The following is a 22,503-nucleotide window of genomic DNA, read 5'->3' on the forward strand; positions in this document are numbered from 1 at the left end:
CCAAAATACAGGATATTTTCAATTGATGGGGTTAAGAAGAAAGTAAGCAAACTTCGGGGAGCTTTGCCTCCTTGTTTTGGCCTCTTTCCTTCTCTCCCACCCAGATTTGGAAGTCTGCAATAAACAGCAGTGCCTAACGACTGAGGCTCATGGGATGCAGGCCCCGGGTGAGCTGTAGACACATCGGTATGCCCCTGACAGTGGCGAGGTGGCCAGAACTCTCTATAACTTTGGTGCTTGGCCTGCCATCTTTATGTATTTTCTCCCGACTGAGTAGAAACTGGCCATCACACAGTTCCCAGATCTTTGTGTATTGTGCACCTATTCATGTGCTCTCATTTGCTACCATGTTTTCTGCCTCTTCACTGAGGAGTCTCCTACCAGTCTAACAGATGCATGTGCCCATGCGTCTCTGTACATACACTTTCAATCACAGTTAAGATATCGCTTTCCAGTGCATCTGGCACTCTGGAGTTACTCTTCCGTATCACTGTTCTTCTTGGCACTGACCTAAGAGGAGCTCTGAAACCTGCTAAGTGAAATCATATGTAGTAATCTTCGGTACGCATCTTTGTGGCTTTGGGAAAAGAGAGGAATTAGTGGGAAACCTGGAAACGTGTATTAAAGAGAAACCCTACATTTTAAAAAAATTAAGTAGCTGTCTTCAGGTGATAAATTAATCTTGAAATGGTAATCATAGTGTGCTAACTAAAGGCACTGCAGGTTGGCCAGTTTGGAGGAAAGCAGACAGAGCTCCCTGAGCCCAGGTCCCTGAAAGAGCTCCCTTCCAGTGCGGGCCATTTTGGATTTTCCTTTATCCAAGTAGTCTTCCCTTCCTGGCCATTTTTAAGGATTTTCCCTTTTATCAAATTTGAAAGCCTATTTAACAGGCTTTTTACTTTAAAGTGAAACTATAAAACCCACCAAGAGGATCTTTGTCTTTAACAGAAGTGAGTCCCAGATGGTTACAAAGATGCTGTGGTTTCTGTGAGAGAGCCAAATTCTCCCCTAGATCTCCTGGCTGCAGAGGTTGTGAAGGAAGCTTCATGCGCACACACTGCCAGGCCTGGGTGTATTAGAACAGGCCAGTTAGATGCTGCCTTGGGGGTTTCGACTGTTTATTTAGAACTAGGTGCTGCTAGGCATCGTAAGACTTACTACCACGAGTGCCTGGTAATCCCTAGCATATGTTAAAGAAAAGCGTGCCCACTAATTTAGGACTCAGGGTTGAGTTTTATGGTTTGTTTTTGTGAAAGCTTAGTTCTAAAAGATTATAATGGCTAGTGTATCTAGAGGGAATGTAACAGTGAAGAGCAGCTGGTCTTACAGATGTGCTCCTAACAAAATTGAACCAGATAATTGTGAAGTAAATGTTTAAGAAAATGCCAGGGGTTTGAGAGATGTCCCAGTACCTAAAAGTGCTTAATAACTTCAGTTTCAGGGGATCCAAAGCCCTCTAGCGTCAAAGGTTACCGCATACATGTGATCCACAAATGCATGCAGGCACTTGCATCCACATCAATCAAATAAATTTTAAAATTTTTAAGATTTATTTACTTATTTATACACTATTCTGCCTTCAGGCCAGAATGTCATTATAGATGGTTGTGAGCCACCATGTGGTTGCTGGGAATTGAACTCAGGACCTCTCGAAGAACAGACAGTGCTCTTAACCTCTGAGCCATCTCTCCAGCCCCAAATAAATAAGATTTGAAGAATAAAATCCTAATACTCAAATAATGCAAGGTACTACCGGAAGGTTGTTTAATCTTTGGTCTCTCATTCTAGGAGGTTTGTTCTGCCAAGATAGTAATTCACTCAAATGTAGTTATCTGTGGGGCTGGAGAGATGACTCAGCACCTGAGGACATGTCCTGCCAAGTTAAAGACAGTCCTCCAGATGACCTGCGTGTGGTCCCCTGCACCCACTGCAACGACTTCACCTCCCGCTCCAGGGGATCCACACCCTCCTCTGGCCTCCGCCTGCACACATGGCAGATGCACAGCTACACTCACATAGTTATACACAAAAGTTTTAGAGCAAATATTTTTTAGCACATATGTTTATTTCTGTAAATAGTGGTGCATTGAAATCATGGTCACAGTGTGCTATGAATGTCATACGAACTATATCGACTGTCAAGGTTACTTATACCTTGATGTTATAAATCATGCTTTTTATTCTTCATAACAATGTGATAAGGTAGAGCCTGTTTACATTTTGTCCCTCATCGGAAGAAAGAAGGCAAGCCAGTGTTAGTTAATTCAGGGTCTCAGTGCTGTATCTCATTCCCTGCTTCTTCCTGTTTGATATTCTAATCAATCTCAAGGTGGCTACAGAAGCTCAGCAAATACTCTTATCAGACTTCATGGCAGATACAGGAGGATTGTCTCCATTACCATTGAGGAAATCTTCATATTAAAAACACAATTCTGTGTTCACCCTAGGCATTGGATCAGGGGAACAGGATCACCTTATACCACCTGCAGTGCAGCTGAGGGTCGAGGAAGGCTCCTGGCTAATCTTTGATACCTAAACCAACTCAACGTGTGTAACAGCAAGGGATAAAAACACAAGATATTGAGATGAATGCTTGTCAAGTTTCTGTTATTTTCATTCTTGTCAAATCTAAATTGATGAGTAGGTATTAGTTTTCTAAGACACCCCCTTATTAGAGTTATCTTCAATATAGACTATGGGGCAGACTCTGTGGGAGCCACCTGGCAAGCTACTCGATGTCTGCATGCCTGTGTTTGTTCTCATCTTGTCGAGGAGAATCATGCTAGTCACTACGTACTTTATAAGATTTCAATGGTCAGCCAGGTGGTGGCGGCGCTCGCCTTTAATCCCAGCACTCAGGAGGCAGAGGCTGATGGAGTGGTTTTGAGGCTAGCCTGGTCTACAGAGAGAATTCCAGGACAGCCAGGGCTACATAGAGAAACCTTGTCTTGAAAAACCAAAAGAGAGACAGAGACAGGGACAGAGAGAGAGTTAAATGGTTAGTTTATAAAAATGATTTATATTGAATTAGAGTTCTCTAGCAAAACAAAGCCAATAAATAGTATGGGAGAATGATTGGTTGGTTGATTGATTATAAATCAGTTCTCATTACCTAAGTCCCAAACAGAACTGTAGTCAACAAGTTGAAGAGTCAGTGTACAGTTCTGACCCTGCAGTTCTCCAGCCTGTCAGAGATGCTCAAAGCTAGCAAGCATTTCCATTTGAGTGAAATAGCTAGAAAAGATCAGTGTCCCTGTGCAGTCAGCAAAATACACACCCTCATACTCAGCGCTATTCACATTAACTGGACGCTGCTGTTACACTGAAAGAAGGATAGTCTGTTGTTCACATGGTAATGTCATCTAGAAATGTCCAGAATAAGTAACATTTGATTAAATATCTGGCCAGTCCATGGTCCAGTCAAGTTGATACATTATTATATGCTTAGACCTATAATTAATAATAATAATAATAATAAATGTATTAGTTACTGGTATTATGTTATAATCTAAAAAATATCACAAATAACCAATATAGTTTGTAAAAGTATTATATTAGGTTCTGAGGTTATAGCTCAGTGACAGTGCACAGGTCTGGGATGTGTAAAGCCCAGGGTTCAATCTCTACTACTACACAAAGAATAAAGTCCTGCTTTCCTTAGTCATGGTGAATATTCCTATCACAGAAGGATTTTCTTTCTAAAAATATTAACTATGTAAGAATAAATTTTGTAATATCTTTCTTTTCCAATTTCAATCAAGTCAAGAAATATTTCTTACTACCTCTTATGGCCTATATTCTTAGCTGGCTGCAAAATTAAATAATCCATGGGTTTAATGGAAACATCTATGTGTTTATTTTTAAAGTTGTATAGTTCTACAGTGGAGAAAAGCAAACTATAATTCTGTATTTCGATCAGAGCTCATTTGTATTAGTTTCCACCAAGATCTCCTAGCAGATAAGATGAGGTCTTGGAAAGCAGCCTCAGGGAGCACATGGATGGCAGCTCCTCTCACGTTACCAGAGCCCAGTGCTTGCTTCACTTCCCATGCTTCTCAGCTTCTGTTTCAGCTGTCAGGGCTAAGCACCACTTCCTGGCCAGTCACCTCTCAAGACATGACAAAAGTACTTCCTACAGATTCCACTTTATGTTCTGTCACCCTTCTCCAGCCCTTCTCCCTGGCTTCTCACTCTGAAGTCAGCTTCCACCCTGGCTGCTGAGTGAGTAAGCTATGCACTAACACATTTTCACAGCTTCTAGTTCACAAGTCTTGAGTTCAGTCATCTCTCTCAAACACCTCACTGCTTCCAGCTGTTCAGGGGTTCCATGCCTATGTGTCTCCTTGATAAATACCATCAACTCTGTATGATCAGAACAAAAGTCATTTCTTCTTTAAAGCCCCCTTTCCCTGTTCTACTAAACTTTGACTTCATTTGTAATGAGCATCAGTGTATCTCCTGAATGAATAGATATTTCTGGTTAATGACATCCAAACTGATGAATCCTTTGTGTATTTGTATAGATTATCATCTGTGGAAGACAGATCATCTGTAGTTATTTGTCTCAGAGCATAGAGCTGAAAGTTGTTCAGCATTACATTGGTCAAGATGGACAAGCTGTAGTTCGAGAGCACTTTGATTGCCTCACAGCCAAACAGAAGTTGCCTTCATACATATTAGAAAACAGTGAGCTGACAGAGCTGTGTGTGAGGGCCAAAGGAGACGAAGACTGGTCAAGAGACGTGTGCCTGGAACCCAAAGCCTCTGAATACAGCACTGTCATCCAGGTATGAGAGGCCCTGACGTTTAGAAGAGTGTGTGTTAAAAAACAGAATGTTCTCAGTGTGATGTAGCCCTTGCTTTTTAATAAAATTAAATCTGGAAAAGCACAGAAAGACTGGCTGGTGCCTCGGGCAGCAGGCCTCTACCTCAGCCCTTCCCAGATGCCACTGTGACATATCTTGACAGTCTGATAACCTGAGGTTGAGGGGCGATCTGTTTTTCTATCTCTGTCTGAATCTTCACCGCCATCGGTTTTATCCCTTGGCGCACTGGGTGCCTTTGTCCTTCCAGTGCATCTCACGCCACTGTCAGTGTGTGGACTCCTTCGTGTTTTTCTCACTCACTGCCTTCTGTCTGTTCGGTTATACAGTCTGCTCTTTTAGTGGCTTTTTTCCTATAACTGTAAATGTCTTTTGTCATCTAAGCTGATACTCTGTCTTGTTTTGCTTAATTATCAGTCTGTTTCCCATGTGCAGGTGCCTGCTTCAAACAGTTCTATTATTTATGTATGGTGCACAGTTTTGACTTTGGAACCCAACTCTCAAGTTCAACAACGAATGGTGAGTACTCTCCCAACCCTGAAATATGCTGTACAACACTGACCTCTCCTATTCTCAAATAAATGCGGTCAGAATGACCCAGGGAAGAGACTTATTACACATTTGTTTCAACAACAAACAGCTGGAATACTGCAACAAAGCAAATATGAAAGTTGTTCTGTTCTTTTATTTTTATAGATCGTGTTCAGCCCTCTTTTTATCATGAGAAGTCATCTTCCAGACCCTATTATCATACATTTGGAAAAAAGAAGTCTGGGTTTGAGTGAAACACAGATTATTCCAGGAAAAGGGCAGGAAAATCCACTGCAGAATGTAGAACCTGACCTTGCACACCACCTCACATTTCAAGCACGGTATGAGCAAAGTGGGATTTTCCAAAGAACTTTGGCTGAAAAGTAGCCTTGAACTCTTGTGGGTGCATGGATGCATTCTCACCTGTGTTCTGGTGTGAGAGACTGTTACTGTAAAGCCACCCTGCCTCCTTCTTAGTCTCATCCATGGCCTGAGAGAGAATTTGGCCTTTTTCATTAAGCTTAGAAATAACCAAATGGAACCATATAAGTATTATTTAATTTAGATTTTATTGACACGTTTCTGCCGAGAAGGGATAATTAGAGATTTCACCCAAGCATGCGCCGGTGGGAGAAAAATCCAGGGCCCAGATCATCTAAAAAGTATGTCATAAATCTGCAGCTCGTACACACACACAAAGAGGGAGGGTGTCCTGCAAAACAGTAGCAATCTAACTACATTTGGAGTTGGATTTTTTTTTCTAGTAAATTATAGATCACCTAAAAAATCTGTTAATGTTTTTTCTTTTCATTTCCTAGAGAGGAATATGATCCTTCAGATTGTGCTGTGCCCATATCAACAGCCCTCATTAAGCAAATAACCACTAAGATTCAACCTGCAGGCACAGCTAATGAGATGCTTGATGAATTCTATGGGCCAGAAAAGTCCCATGAACCCATTTGGCCTTACAACAAGAAAGACGCTGACAGGTAAGCTCATTCATTAACTTCCTACGTGTACTTCTAAATGTAGGAAAAACCACCCACAACAAATACTAGCTTTTCATTCAGATTTGTTGTTACTGTGACGAGATGCCTGAGTAAAACACCTTGCAGGAGGGAAGGCTTATTTTGCCTCACAGTTTCAGAGTTTTCAGTCCATTGTGATAGGAGGGCATTGTATCAGAGAGCAGAGCAGTTGCCATCATGGCAGCCAGAATGCAGGAGGAGAATGGCTTTGCTCTTAGCTCTCTCTCTTTTACCTTTATTCCCTTTCAGCCCCAACCAACTGGATGGTGCTGTTTACATTCAGAAGTAGTCCTCTCTTGAGACATCTTCAACGCACCCCGAGGGGTGTTGTGCTGGGAGGCTCATATGTACTCAGTCCTGGCAAATTTATAGCTTGATTAACCACTATGCTAGATGCAGGCAATGCCGTGGAGCAGAGCATTATGCTAGATGCAGGCAATGCCGTGGAGCAGAGCATTCGCGTGCATCAGAGTCTGGTGTCATCCAGTTTGGTTTAGCTTTATGGATATTTTTACTCATAAGGCAAAGCATCATTACATGAAAAGCTGCATTCTCCTGCTGGCAAATGCAACACTGGGTGAGTCTGGTGCACAACAGTACTCTGCGGGAGCATTGTGTGTCTGGAATGCTTAAGCATACTTCATAAATCCTGAACTCATCATATTTCAGTGAGTCACTTGGATGTGTTATTTGGAACAGGAACGAACAGCTGAGTCAGTGGGATAGCCCGATGCGGGTGAAGCTGTCAGTCTGGAAACCATATGTGAGAACCCTGTTGATAGAACTGCTACCCTGGGCCCTGCTTATCAATCAGTCCAAGTGGGACCTCTGGCTGTTTGAGGGAGAGAAGATTGTTCTACAGGTTCCCGCTGGCAAAATTATCATTCCTCCTAATTTTCAGGTAGTATGACTTAAAAATAGCATATTCTCTTCTCTCAGGGACTAGATTTTATTCTGAGGTTATACTTACAGCTTAACAGGGTGAATTACTTATGGAAAACTGACCTGGTTGGCGCTTACATAAAGGGTATGGAATGTTCTTTGATATGTAAACATTTTTCAGATGTGCTTTTCCTCAGCAGTACAACTCTTGGCTGAGTTATCATTACATCTCATAGCACATACTAATTACACTCCCATCGTATGAAAGACACTTGACAGGCACACAGGCTGTACAAATATGAGCCACCACCTGGCATCACCCCTTTTCCTTGGTGTCCATAACTGTTAATGCCACCTGTTGGTTATAACACCATAGAATCACTAGTGCCACACGGTATAAAACCCTAACTACAGAATCAATAATCACAGAAAGGCATCACATGCTGACACCAGAGAACTGACTTTATCATTCAAGAAGAAATATAAACTTATAATAAAAATCTTTTAAAATATTTTCCCAGTAGAGAACAATTTCAGAGTCTTCTTTTAGCGTCCCAGTTTGTAAACATCTTTACTCAATTGCTTTTTTCCTTTTTCTTGAAGTAATGAGATGCTGTTTCCTTATGGAGTTGGAATGTTAGCCTATATGGACTCTGATGTCAGATGAGATGAAACTGCTCAATTCATAGGTCTCTGGAATTATGGGATAGGCACAGCTTGGGTTTGGTTCCTCCATCGTCTATGAACTTGAATTTCATTGTGAATCAAAAAATATTGGGAACCAAAATAAAATACATGTTGTTGTTATTTTAAAAAAAAAAAAAAAGCACAGGGGCACTGTTTGGTCACCTTAGTAGTTCTGTTGTGTAATATTTCTTTAAATCCTGAAGATACAGAAGAGTTAAGAATTGAGGCATTGTTTTTCCAGGAAGCTTTTCAAATTGGAATTTACTGGGCAAATACAAACACTGTGCACAAGTCAGTAGCAATTAAACTGGTCCATAATCTGACATCTCCTAAATGGAAAGATGGTGGTAATGGCGAGGTGGTGACACTGGATGAAGAAGCATCTATTGATGCTGAAATTAGACTTGGTGCTTTCCCAGGACATCAGAAGGTAAGGCCCGTGTGGTGTGGTCCCCTGAGGTGTTTTCAAGTATGTCTGCCTCCTCCTTTCTGGTGTTACTTATTCTAAATAATTTATAACAGTGAAATACTTGTTTTCTTAATTTCATAGACCTCGGATTTACAGTGGATTTTTTTTTCTCTTTACAAGTGATAAAACCTGGGTTACAAAATTTATCCAGTAACTGTTCCATTCTGAATACTTACCAGTTATTTGATCTATAATAACTGTTGACTTATTCCCAAATATTCACAGACTGTATTTGACCTCCTTCTTCAAAACAAGAAGCCGGGTGCCTAGCACCATGAGCATGAATGAAAGGCCCAAGGCTGCAGGAATAGTTATCTAGCTGGGAAGGCCATGCTGACCAAAAGCGAGAGGACTTTTCCAGTTCTCTTATGGAATTAATGTTATAAGAAGTAACTATAGTCTGCAGTGCATGATTGAAAAAAATCTATTAGTTCCTTGAGAATTTCATATACTGTGCTTTGATCGTATCCACCCCCTCCCCCAATTCTTCCCAGATTCACCCCCTTCTGTACCCACCCAAGTTTGTGTCCTTAAAAATAAATCAAGATCAATTTGTGCTGCCCAAATATCATTTGATGTGTGGCTTCAGAGCGGCTCGTGGGAGATGGGAGGGGGCTTCACTCTTTCAGATCGCTCCTTCTCTCCCAGCAGCTAATAACTGACAAAGTTCTACTGCTAGGGATGGGATTCCACAACCAGCTCCCATCTCATCCTGGGATCTGGTCTGGCTTGGACTTCCACAGATGTCCGTGTGCTGTTGTGAGCTCATGTGTGAGCGTGGCTGTCCTGCGGTGTCTAATGACTGTTTCTCTGTTTTGTGCACTGCCTCTGGCTCTTATACTCTAACCACGCCCCTGAGCCTTGGGAGGTGACACAGTAGACACCGCCCGTGCATGGCTAAGCGTTATGTGGTCTCTGCACCTTGGCCAGTGGTGTCTCTGTGTTAACCAACATCTGCAAATACAAGCTTCTCAAATGAGGGCTGAGAGATGCGTTAATCTGAAGAGGGGATCGTGGAGGAGTTACAGGTGGCAGGGTTAGGTCTGCCCCATGCTTTTAGACCTATGGACACCAAGAACATACTTGGTAAGATACAAGTGCTGGGTGCTTTTCAGCATAAGCCTAAAACCTCTGCAAACCAGTTAGCTGAGTAATACAGACTCACATCAGAGAGTCTGTGTGACGGCACCATGCAGTAGCCGGCCACAGGGAGGCTCATGCTGTGCCTTCATTCTCATTACCTTATGAGGAATTAGATGTTTAATATGTATTAAATACTTAAAACATGTCAGAAGTACAATGTAGTGTTACATGAGGGTCAGTGTGTTTTCCTTCATCGCCATCTTTTGTGTAAGGTCGCTGCTAGAGAGTGAACCTGAGGAAGAGGGATGTTGGGTAGGAGCCTGTGGAATGAAACATGGTATTTATTTACATATAAGAGTTTTATAAATGCTGTTTTAATAATTTGTGAAATAATCTGAAAGCAAGTCATTTCTTTGTCACTACATGATAGTGGCAGCAGGAATTGGTTTGCTAAAGGGCTCTATTTTAAATACTGGCCCCTTAGTTGGCTAACACATTTTTTAGACCAAAAAGGAGTGCTATTAAGTATTCCCCCAAAAAGGGGGTAAAATTGACACTGTCCTAGGAAAATCCACATACATAGTTGAGGCCATGGAGCTGGAGAGATGGTTCACAGTTGAGAACACTAATTGTTCTTCCAGAGGACCCAGGTTCAATTCCCAGCACCCACATGGCAGCTCACAACTGTCTGTAACTCCAGTTCCAGGGGACCTGGCACCCTCATACAGACATATGCAGGCAGAACACCAATGCACATAAAATAAGATTAACTAATTTAAAAGAGAATAGTTCAGGCCAGATGTAGTGGCACACACCTGGAATCCCAGCATTGAGAGATACAGAGGCATCGGGATTTAGAAATCAGAGGTGGCGTGGGCAATAGTAAAGACTGTGTTGGAAAAAAAAAACAGTCAAGAAGTCTTCGTGTGTATGTTTGTGATGTAGAAATTGTGTCTTTCCAATTTATCCCACAGCTGTGCCAGTTCTGCATCTCCTCCATGGTACAGCATGGCATACAGGTTATTCAGATTGAAGATAAGACTACAATAATCAATAATACACCATATCAAATATTTTATAAGCCACAGTTGTCTGTCTCCAACCCCTATTCTGGAAAGGAGGTAAGCAATCCTTAACATGTGTTTTCTGATTCTATCACTTCACTATAAACAGACTCAACCTTTTTTTTTAGCTTGGGGCAAAGAAAATGCTAACACTGAATATAGGAATTTTATTTGTGCTGGATTTAAAACCATAGATGGCAAATTTAAGTTGCCAGGAGACAAGTGAGCAAAAATGCTGGCTGTAACAGCCTGCAGAGTGCTGACCCAGCTGTCCTCAGCAGCCTGGTCCTGGGGCGGGCTCTGCAGAGCCCACTAGCAGCGCAGTGGCTCCTGGGTTGTGTGATAGCAAACGTGAAGGCTGGTGCCTGAACTGAGCGATGGCCCTGAGTGATCCTTAAGCCGGTTTATTTTCTTAGCATCTTAAGTGGCAACGTGTGCAGAAAACATGTCCAAGAATATTCAGGACTTTTGGCATGGTTCTTTGTGCACTTAACAAGAGCATCCATATTTCACACAGTGTGGCACGCGCCTTTGTGCTGGTGAGCTGTGAGTAGGTGATGGTCACCCTTCACTTTAGCCTCTGCTCACAGGTGTCCCTTTCAGCTCCTGGGAGTTATTTTCAAATGATCAGATAGGGTGAGTGGCTTCCTTTTACCTTACAGTGCATTGTGTATTTATAAAAATGTCTGAACAATAGAATGTCAAGTGCTTCACTGATTTGGCACCACCTCCAAGAGAGCCGCGGAGGCCTGATTCCTCCCTGCAGCTGAGCAGTGTCCCCTTTCCAACACTGACCCTGCCCTGGGCATATAGGGCCTTTTTTGAGATATAGTGGTCTCTAGCCATTCTGGAAGGCTATGGGACAGTAGGAGATTTTTTTTTTAAACATGTATTATGTATGCCGTGTTCTGTCTGCATTGGTGCCTGCACACCAGAAAAGGGCACCAGATCTCATTATAGATGGTTATGAGCCACCGTGTGGTTGCTGGGAATTGAACTCAGGACCTTTGGAAGAGCAGCCAGTGCCCTTAACCTCTGGGCTATCTCTCCAGCCCCTTTTCTACGGGGAGAGGGTTTTCTTTTTAGGTCTAAAAATCAGAGGCTTGATGTGCAGAGGTGGCTCAGGGGTTCAGGGTGCCTGCGGCTAAGCCTAACAGCCGGAGTCTGTTCTGTAGAACCAACCCTAGCAAGGTGTTCTCCAACCTCCAGATATGCATATGTGCGCGCACACACACTAAATAAACAAAGAGATTAATTAATACTTACACTAAGAGGCTCTAATGTCAGAAACAGTAAAAGTCCGTTTGAAGACTGGGGTCAGCGCATGTTCCTCCTGCAAGCACGCCTTACGGTTTGTCCTCTGAGCCCTGAGTTCCTTGTCATGAATCTCATCCAGGTCTCTTTCTTCAGATTCCCCATATCCAACACAACTTCCTCCCCAGGACCTGGCATCTCCTTCCCAAGCCATTAGGACTTTTGTAGTGCCTCAGGGACAATGGGAACTTTGCACTGCCTTTTAGGTCAGCCTGATGCCATTTTGTTTCCTTATGCCCGGGAGGCCCTCCTCCACCCCTGTCACTATCCTATTAGGACCTTTGGGTGGAGACAGGCTCAGTGGCATGCCCATGTCCCCATCTTGGCCACTTTGTGAGAACACACAGTTATGGTTTCTTAGAAGAGATGCTTCTCTGTGCTGCTATGGTGAACATGCTCCCTCTGCGTTGTCTTTCCAGCATTTTCATGTTCCAGACAGTGCTACTTTTAGCATTTGCCCAGGGGGAGAGCATCCTGCTGTAAAATCCAGCTCCCTGCCTTGCTGGGACTTCATGCCTGATATGGGACCATCAGTGCTGGACACAGCCATGCTTCAGAAACAGATATTGCTGGGCTTTTCTCCCGCACTGGGTGCCGAGGGTGCTCAGTGCTGGAGCCTGCCAGCCATCATTAGACCGGAGTTTCCCAGACAGAGTGTAGCAGTGCCCTTTGGAGCCTTGAGGGAAAATGGATTCTGCACCAGGTATTTTACCCACGTGTCAGTGCTCTTTGCTTGTCCCTGTTGCCGCTCGTCAAGAGACCAGGAGAGACAGAGTGACAGTGTGCCCATATGTGACTCGCGGTTAGGCAGTGAATACAGTTGCCCAGACAGAGTGACAGTGTGCCCATATGTGACTCGCAGGTAGGCAGTGAATACAGTTGCCCAGATAGAGTGACAGTGTGCCCATATGTGACTCGCAGGTAGGCAGTGAATACAGTTGCCCAGACAGAGAATGACAGTGTGCCCATATGTGACTCGCAGGTAGGCAGTGAATGCAGTTGCCCAGACAGAGAATGACAGTGTGCCCATATGTGACTCGCAGTTAGGCAGTGAATACAGTTGCCCAGACAGAGTGACAGTGTGCCCATATGTGACTCACAGTTAGGCAGTGGATGAGGTCATGATCACAAACAGGCTGTCCCTTAGATGATTTTCCCCTTCGCCCTCGTGCTGTGGGGCCTGGGGAATGGTGCTGTGCCATAGAGCGGCAGTGGGGTGTGGTAATAAAAACAAGAATCACCTCCTTGTAGGAACTCTGACTCTTTGTACAGTGATGGGAAATCAAAGCAAAAACTTCATTTTTTTGGAAATGTTGTCAAGTTGGAAAGTTCTTCTTTTCCAATATTTTACTTTTACTTCAAAATGGAATTTTTCACAAAAGACATTTAGAGAGATAATAACGTAGATAAACACAAGCCAAGGAATATTCTGTGCTGTGGTTGTTCCTGCACGCAAGCTGTTCCAATTGCAGATCAACAATTATGCAAATAACAACCGCAGGATTGGGCCAGAGACGTATGATGGTTTGCGCATACAGACTTGTGTCTTGTGGTTGTTTGACATCAGTCTCTTTTCTGCAGCTGTCAAGAATTGCTTACTTATGGTAGATACAACCATGAAAGAAGGCATGCTGTGACCTTGTGAGAGGTGCCTTCTCCTCCGGGTCCTGAGTCATATACTTGGAGATTTAAGCTGTCCCAAGTTTTTTTGATATATACAGAAATTTTTTTTAATAATCACTTTAAATATTACTGCCTAGCTGAAGATCTCCATAATCGTGTTCCTCCACACATCCTTTCCTCTCTCATGTCACAAAGACCCTGGTTGAACAAGCATGGCACCCCAAGCCCTATGAGGACGGTTGCTTTCATATTTGGTTTTAGGTTACATTAAGCATGTTGAGTGCTCTTGAATGGTATGTGAAATATTTTTAAATGGGAAGTCAAATTTTTTAACAAAACACAAGACTCAGTATAAATTAATCTTATGTGTAAATATTAAACAAGTTAAGAGTATGATCCTGTAGTCTGGCCCCGGCCTTTGTGGCTATTGAAAGGGAACTCATTGTCTGAGGCTGGCTTGCATAATGCCTTCAAAGTGAAACTGAAAACAGCTTCCTTGTCCACGTGAGGACTTGATTCTGAAAAGAAAGGTGCTTCTTGCTTCCTTGTCTCCTCCTCTTTCCCACCTCAGTCCAGCAGTGGACATTTGGTGGCATCGAGGCTGCATTTTCACCAAATGCTAGTAGACAGATCCCTTTGTCATCCCAGTCAAGGACAGTTTAGGGTGGGGGGGCCCTTCGGCAAGTAGGATTTGCTGGTCAACACTGACCCTTTTAGTCACCATAAACTAAGAGCTGCGATTAACTACTAGTGACAGTCAGTACAGGGCATCAGAGATTTCTTTTTCCTGTTTAGGCATAGGTTCCGTTTGATAGTCTAGAGGACACTGGAGACTCTCCTTGTTGTGGCATGTTGACTGTACCTGTGCAGCCACTTAAAGGCAAGGAGGCCTGGCGTTGCTCTACTAGCCACACTGTGAGTTCTGTATGAGTTCACAGCACATGTGGTAAACTGCCGACCTGTAGAATGGAAAACAGAACAGACACACAGATCTTTAGAAATTTCTAAAAAGAAAAAAAAAAATTAAAATGGGTCAGATCTTCCTTTACCAGGCTTTCCGGGGAGGAAGAAGTGACTTAAAGCACCCAAGCATTGAGTAAAAGGGACACCAGCAAGGTTAGCACCAGGCCAACAAGTGGTGTGGGGCGGGCACTAGTTTAAAGTCATTTTTCACATTTCTGAGGATTTTATAGTAAATGCTATTACTGCTACTATGAAATTAGTCCACCTGTGTTCATGTGCATCAGCCGTTACACAAGGAACAGTCTCCTTCATGAAAAACATGAGCAGAGAGAGCCTGTGTCCTCTGAGCCTGCTGTCGCTGCTGTGTTCCAGGGCGATAGCACTGACATATCAAGAACACTTTGGAGTCACCTATTTAACCCTCTCAGAAGACCCAAGTCCTCGAGTGGTTTTCCACAACAGATGTCCAGTAGCAATGCTCATGAAGGAGAATATCAGAGGTATGCCTCACAGCCGGAAGTGAAACAACAGACATAGGCCCTGGGGTGAGATCTAGGGACACTTGTGGGCCTGTGAAGAATACTTACTAAAGCATGGGTCTCGCCTTCCACACCGTGTGGTGTCCCTAAGTCTATGTCCCTAAAACCAAGACCTGCCTGTGCCCCCTTTTTTTTTAACTTTCAGATATTCCAAAGTTTGAGGTTTATTGCAAAAGAATTCCCCCTGAGAGTTCAATTCATCATGAGCTGTATCACCAGATCATCAGCTACCCAGACTGTAAGACCAAAGACTTACTTCCCAGTCTCCTTCTGAGGACAGAAGTGATGGAAGGGCTGACAACGGAGTGGAGCGATGCTGTTGACGTCAACGGTCAGGGAACACAGGTCAGTGACCGCTTACTCTAAACCCAGCCCATTTGCTCGTGTGCATGCTTGCTTCGTTCCATGTGTGTTATTTGTGTATGTGTGTCAGCATGCGTGTGTGACAGCTTATGAGAATCAGTTCTCACCTCCCTCCATATGGGTCGTCGATATTAAACTCAGATTTCTAAATGCTGAACTTGTTAGATTGACAAGATGGCTCAGCAGGTAAAAATGCTTGCTGCTGAGCCTGACAGCCTTAGTGTAATTCCTAGCATGCACATGGAGAAAGAGAGAACCACCTCCCACAGATGTCTCTGACCTCCACACATATGCCCTAGCATATGTAGATACAGAGGTGCGGGGCGGGGGGAGGAGGGAGAGAGACAGATGCAAAAACGAAAAATAAATGCTTAACTCACCTCTCTGTAAGGATACTTATAAACACCAGATATGTGAGAGGAGCACTTGGTAAAATGAACCCATCTCACATCTAAAATGCTAAAATAAAATAAAATTACAGCCTTTAAAGTTACAGACTTCTGGGGCTGGAAAGATGGCCCAGTGGTTAAAAGCATGGTCTACTCTTCAAGAAGTTCTGAGTTCAATTCCCAGCAACCACATAGTGGCTCACAGCCATCTATAATGTGAACTAATGCCCTCTTCTGGCATGTAGGTATATATGCAGATAGAGCACTCATATACATAAAAATAAATAAATATTTTTTTTAAGTTATAGAGTTCCTTATATAGAAGGTTCAGCTGTCCAGGTTTTAGGATGGTCACAGTATTGACTCTTGGTTAATTCCTTCTTTGGAAAGCATGCCAATTTTTAAATATATATATTTTTACTACTAATCTATAAAACTCCATGTATTTTAGACTTCAGCATTAAAATGTCTTACCTTTCTCTAAGAGTTCTTGGTATTATTTTTTGTTGAATATGACATTTGAACCTACCATTTCTTTTCCAGTGTGCTTAAATTTAAATGCATTTACAGTGTTGTACAATCACCATCACTGTGTTGGCCAGTTTTCTGTCACTATGACAAAATACCTGAGAAAATCAACTTAAAGGGAAAAAAATTTAATTTGGTTCCTGGTTTCAGAGCTTTTCATTTTGGCTAACATTGTTGCTCTTAAGAAGTCAGTTACAAAAAAAAAAAAAAGAAGTCAGTTACACGGCAGGATCAGGGTGCAAGAATATAGAGAGGGCTGGGCGTGGTGGCGCACACCTTTAATCACAACACTCAGGAGGCAGAGACAGGAGGATCGCTGTGAGTTCAAGGCCAGCCTGGTCTGCAAAGTGAGTCCAGGATAGTCAAGGCTACACAGAGAAACCCTGTCTCGAAAAGGGGGCGGGGTTGGAGGGAATATAGAGAGGAAAGCCTCTCACCTCGGAGCACAACAAGTAGGGAGGAGAAAACAGAGACAGAGCAGAATAAATCGCACTGTGCTGCCAGTGATCTTCATTCAGCTACGGACTAGGAGGAGCTGCCTCCATTGACGAAGTTAGCCCCTTCTAGTCCACCCACCCCACCAGCATCAGCAGCTGGAGGCCAAGTCTTCACCACCTGAGCCTTTGGAGCCCTTTATATCCAATCCATGCAGCGAGTACCTGCCTTCAAAGCTTCTCATCATTCCAAACAGGAGCTGCAGTCTCCCGCTCCTGCCCTGCTGGCCTCCATTCTGCTTTCTCTGTCTGAATTGTCTGCTCTAAGTATCTCGGATAAGGAGAATGATGAAGTTTTTGTGCGTAGGGCCTGGGTGATTTTCATGAATACGTTGTCTTAAAGGATTATTTATGTTATAGGATGCATCAGAACTTCATTGCTTTTCAGAGCCAAGTAAATTGTGCTTATACTTTCTTAAAGATCTTTCACAAAAGCATTCAAATTGTGACTTGTAATGTCTATAAATATGTGTTAAAAGTATAAAATATCTATGATAATAATAACAGTTGTCATTTAACAGCCACTGTGTGTTTGACACTGTGCTCTCAGCACCCTCACTCTTCCTGAAGCTTTAAGACAGTTCAGCAGAGGCCCTCCCATAGCAGTGAGCCCTGAGCTCCATGCAGTGACCCCAGCCTTTCCCCATGCAGTGACCCCAGCCTTGCCCAGTGCAGCAGGTGCGGCCTGTGCTGCAGGAGCTCCCCCCCCCCACAGTAGTGAGCCCTGAGCCCCATGCAGTGACCCCAGCAGCCTTGCTGCAGGAGCTCTCCCACAGCAGTGAGCCCTGAGCCCCATGCAGCAACCCCAGCCTTGCCCGGTGCAGCAGGTGCAGCCTGTGCTGTTCCTCACTTAGATACCCTTGGCTTTTCTTCCCTTGTCCTCAGAGACACTTTTTCTCCCCCATGAGTTATGAGAGCCTGTTGACAGTCTCCTGCCTTCTCCTTTGGGCCCTCTGTGTGCTTGTATAGCATTTGTAATTTTAATTGCTCTTCTCTTTTCTAAATATTAAACATCCAGAATATCCCTATGTGGTATTTATTCAGCTTGAATGAGAAATATAAAACAGTTACACTATACGAACACAAGTCATTGCCACGCCTTTTGTTACAAAGTATGGAGAAGTCACCATACTCAGGGTTTGTCTAAAACCAAATTGCATACAAGTATTCTTACTAGGACCTTTGTCTTTTTTTACATTTTTATACAAGTATATCATATGCTTTGATTGTATGTGAAAGAAAAAATAAGAGTACTTGTCTTCCTTAATATGATGATCTGGAATTTCATTCATTATCCTGCAAGGGACGTACTTAGTTCTATAATTATATATGAATAATAAACCATGTGGGAATAGATATCTCTAGATAGACGTAGACATAGATGAACGGAGTGTGTGTGTGTGTGTGTGTGTGTGTGTGTGTGTTTCTTTACCCATTAATCTATTGATACCCACCTAATTTGTATCTAAATGGCTTTCTATCACATACTGATGGTTAGATACAGACCCCATGCTCAACCTGTAACCGAGTGCCTGTCAGCACACTAGGATCATGATAAAGGCAGCTGAATCAGTTAATGACCAAATGAATACATTGAATAAGATGCAGTAGTCACGAAAAGATTTGTACTGGCGGCGTGAGGATCTCAGGTGTGACCTGGAAGCATAGAGCACCCAGAGAGACAAGGAAGAGAGAGCCAAACAGTGATAGGAAAGCCCTCAGGATGAGACTGCCTGCAAAGTGCAACCCCAAAGACACAGTAGGGTAACAGTGAGACTTGAGCAGAAGGCCTGAGGACATCGCAGGTGAGAACTGCTTTCTTGGGGGTGTGGCCATAGAAGTGAGGTCAGTGTGGCAGGAACAGGACATAGGAGAGGGAAGAGTGAGAAGATGGAGAATGGCACAGTGCCCAGAGAGGCCAAGCCAAGGGACAAGCAGGGTAAGTCACTCACCAGAGGGTCACCTCCACTTTTCCAGCAGAATGAACTCCAGAGTGGCTGAAGCCATCTTGGGGGAGGCTGGAAAATTAAGTGACCAGGTTCTCACTAGACTAGAGTTTATGAAGTAGATGATGAATAATCTGCTAAGAGAGCAGGAAAGGGCTGAGAACGCAGTAGCTGTGAGCAGGAGAGAGGATGATTGAGCAGCTTCCAGAGCCTTCCACTGTGGTCACCTGATTTGTAGTGGCCCAGTGTCCCCAGGGGTGAGCAGCCCTCATCTGAGCTGAAAACCTGCTGCAGCTGTGCAGCCTCAGATGTCCACAATCTCAGTACTTTACAAAATAAATTCCGTAAGCCCCAAATGTCCCTGGACCCCTTGCATCACATGGAAATTTTTGAAATCTTACTTATGTATGACCAGGGAGTGCTTTACAATAGGCATGTTGCCTGCCAGGCTGTGTTGTGGGCGTTCCCTTTCACTTCAAATTTCCTCAGCCTTTGTCCTGGGATACTTCAAAGCTCAGAAGAGGCGCTCTTCCGACACCTTATCAGCATGGAGGAGGGCCCGCAGAGGCCTGTGAGCCCGTTCATCTGGTGGAGCTGTGTGCCATATGCCCTGCAGACTGTGGTGTGCATCCTCCTCTGAGAGAAAATGTCTTTCAGACCTCTCACGCACCCCTCCCACTAACAGCCAAGCATATAAACCACAGGGTCGAGAAATAGCCATGCCCTGATGGGAAAACAGCCCTTGGTAAGCATCGGCTGGTCCTCCAGGAGCACTCCTCAGCCCTCATCTGAGGGACAGGACACGGCTGTCAACCCTGACCTAAATAAGCAGTGTGAAATCACTCAAAAACTTCTGCTGTGGGACCGGGCTTTTTGTCAGCCCTAGGTACCTCTCCAGGCTATTTTGTACACAGGCCAGTCTTGTGTTTTATAATCTTGAAACAGAGTGTATGGGACAATTACATACAAATAATTTTATAACCTCACAAAGAAAGATTCTTTGAGCCCAGAGAATCTCATTAAACACTGAAGATATAAGGAAGAAGTTTGCGTGGATAATTCTAGTCATTGCTTTATTCTGTCAGCAGAATAGCTTGGAACCCTGTCACAGCATACGGGATTTCAGTGTCTGGTAGTCAGAACCTTATGTTTGGTAGTTAGGCAATGGTGTGTTGAAAAAGTCAAAGCAAGATACAGAAAGCACATAGAAGTTACGGTGTAATAGCAACTGTTGTACAGCCTGCTTCATCCAACAACAGATACTGGGTTTGTGGTATGAACCACTCACTACATTTGGTGCTACTGAGCAAAGGATATAACAGCCGTGCTGTCAAGTTCACATGTGAAAGAGACAGTAATTAGCAAGAGCAAGCAGCCGCGTTAGTGCACACTCTCATAGGCTGTGAAAAAAGGAAATGGGCGTGCATCTCTGGGTGAGGGCCTGCGTCAGTACCCCAAGGTATAGAGAAATGAATTAGGCGAGAGGGTGAGAGAATTTCCTAAGGGGAAAAAAAACATGTTTGAAGCCTCGGAACTCAGAATCAAGCATAATCTGTTCAGGCCACTAAATGCCAAGGTGGCTGTGGTGCCAGGTGAAAGGAAAGGGAGAAAACAGGGGGCCTGTGGCATTGGGAACTCACTAAGACCGTGTGTGACCCTGGCCAAGACTGTGGGCTTCATCTTAAGATCATGAGAAGTCACTAGATTGTTTCTGCAAAGTAATTTCTTTTTATCTTTGTTTGTGTGTGTGTACACATGTGTGCGTGCATGCATGTATGGCACACGTGGAGGTCAGAGTCTTTACCTTCTGCTTTGCTTGAGGTAGGGTCTCTTCAGAGATTCTCCTGTCTCCCTCCCATCTTAGCACAGGAGCACCGAGACTGTAGACACACCTGCCACATCCAGCTCCACGTGTGTTCCTGGGTGCTACACTCAAACACTCATGTCCTGTTTGCAGGCACCTTACCCACGAAGCAGTTCCCCACCTCATATGGAAAGTAATTTCTGCGCCATTGAATGGCAAAGGAAAACATGTGAGCAAGGATCTCTCATTAGAATCTGAGGCGCACTAGCCCCACCCTCCCCCCCCCCCCCGCCAGCTTGGGGGCCCCAGGGTTCCTCTTCTCTCCACCTCGCCTGCCCTGGTATTACAAGATCAGAACACCACTACCATGTCCCCAAATAAGTCACAACTCAAGCACCTGAGTAAATAAATAAATAAATGGAGTTACCCTCCAGGACAGTTTCTCAACCTGTGGCCTGTGACCCTTTTTGGAGCAAATGACTTTTTTTTTTCTTCTATTTTTATTTGTTTACTTATTCACTTTACATCTTAGTCGTAGCCCCATCCCTCCTCTTCTCCCAGTCCCACCCTCATTCCCCCCTATTCATCAGAAAAGGGGAGCCCTCCTTCCTGTCTATCCCAGCTCATCAACTCACGCCTGACCGAGCATGTCCTCCTCCCCTGTGGCCTGGCAAGGCAGTCCCACCAAGTGGAGGTGATCAAAAGGCTAGGAACAAAGTCCATGTCAGAGACAGCCCCGCCCCCTTACTAGGGAACCCACATCAAGCCTGAGCTGCCCATAGGGTACATCTGTGGGGGGACTTAGGTCCAGTCGGTGCATGGTCCTTGGTTGGTGCTTCAGTCTCAGCGGGCCTCTCTAGGCTTCGGGTAGTTGGCTCTGCTGGTCTTCTTGTGGAGCTCCTGTCTCCTCCACATCCTTTTCTACTCCCCCTCACTTTTCCACAAGACTCCCTACCCACTGCCCAGTGTTTGGCTGTCCGCTGCTGGGTGGAGCCTCTCAGAGGACAACTCTGCTAGGCTCCTTTCTGCAAGCATAGCAGAGTATCATTAGTAATGTCAGGGATTGCCTCTCTCCCATGGGGTGGGTCTTGGGTTGGGCCAGGCGTTGGTTGGACATTCCTCTGCTCTCTTTATCCATGCACATCTTGTAGGCAGGGTAAATTTGGGGTCAAAGTTTCTGTGGGTGGGTTGGTTCCAGTTAGAAGGTGTCCTCGTCAGTCTCTATGGCCCCTGCTTCTAGGAGTCTCAGCTAGATTTCCCCTCGTACCCTCCCAGGAGCCTAACCTGACTTAGGTCTCCCACTTGTCACAGAGATGCTCCCACCCACCACAGTTTCTCTTTTCTCTGCAGGCCTTCTGTCCTCCTGCCCCCACTCTCCCCAGGTCTGATCTCTACCCTCATATCTCTGGGTAAATGAGACAGGAGATGCCTAAAACACAGATCTTTACATAACAATTCATAACAGTACCAAAATTAGTTATGTGGTAGCAACAAAAATAATGGGTGGAGGTCACCACAACATGAGGAACTGGGTTGCAGCATTAGGAAGGCTGAGAGCCACTGGTCTAGGGCATCACAGAATATTTCCTTCCCTTTGCTACAATTACAGTGCAGGTTTTTGATGGCAGCCTAAACATCTTCTAAGTATTCCCTTACCAAGCTAAACATTCTGGTTCCTTGAATCACTCCCTCAGTAATGTGATTTTCTGACACATCCCCACACTTACTCTTGTCTGAATACACCAGTGTGTTATGTTCCCATTTTAAAAAAAGTTTAGCGGCTGGAATTACACACAGTATTCCAAATGTGGTCTAAGCCGCTATGCCTCCTGTGCTTCCATTAATAAAGCCGTAACTTGATTTTAACTTTTTATGAACAAATTCAGACTGTTAGTTACTACTGAACTTGTGGTCAGCCACATTCCCGAGGTCCTGATCATATGACTTGCTAGACAGCTGGCTTTTTGAACCCA

At 44.1% G+C, this 22,503-nt stretch overlaps 1 protein-coding gene across 1 annotated transcript in view; it reads left to right on the forward strand.

Annotated features, from left to right (window-relative positions):
• Vps13b (vacuolar protein sorting 13 homolog B) overlaps nt 1-22,503 on the forward strand; it is a 551,580-nt gene that overhangs the window by 496,429 nt on the left and 32,648 nt on the right. The window contains exons 45-54 of the mRNA XM_051159473.1: nt 4,524-4,787; nt 5,259-5,342; nt 5,520-5,695; nt 6,173-6,343; nt 7,082-7,283; nt 8,193-8,381; nt 10,478-10,624; nt 12,301-12,584; nt 14,840-14,967; nt 15,152-15,351. Coding sequence (XP_051015430.1) covers nt 4,524-4,787; nt 5,259-5,342; nt 5,520-5,695; nt 6,173-6,343; nt 7,082-7,283; nt 8,193-8,381; nt 10,478-10,624; nt 12,301-12,584; nt 14,840-14,967; nt 15,152-15,351 — 1,845 coding nt within the window. The remainder of the gene's footprint in view (nt 1-4,523; nt 4,788-5,258; nt 5,343-5,519; nt 5,696-6,172; nt 6,344-7,081; nt 7,284-8,192; nt 8,382-10,477; nt 10,625-12,300; nt 12,585-14,839; nt 14,968-15,151; nt 15,352-22,503) is intronic.

The sequence above is a fragment of the Acomys russatus genome, chromosome 17, assembly GCF_903995435.1.
Source record: "Acomys russatus chromosome 17, mAcoRus1.1, whole genome shotgun sequence".
In the NCBI taxonomy this organism is placed as follows: Eukaryota; Metazoa; Chordata; class Mammalia; order Rodentia; family Muridae; genus Acomys; species Acomys russatus.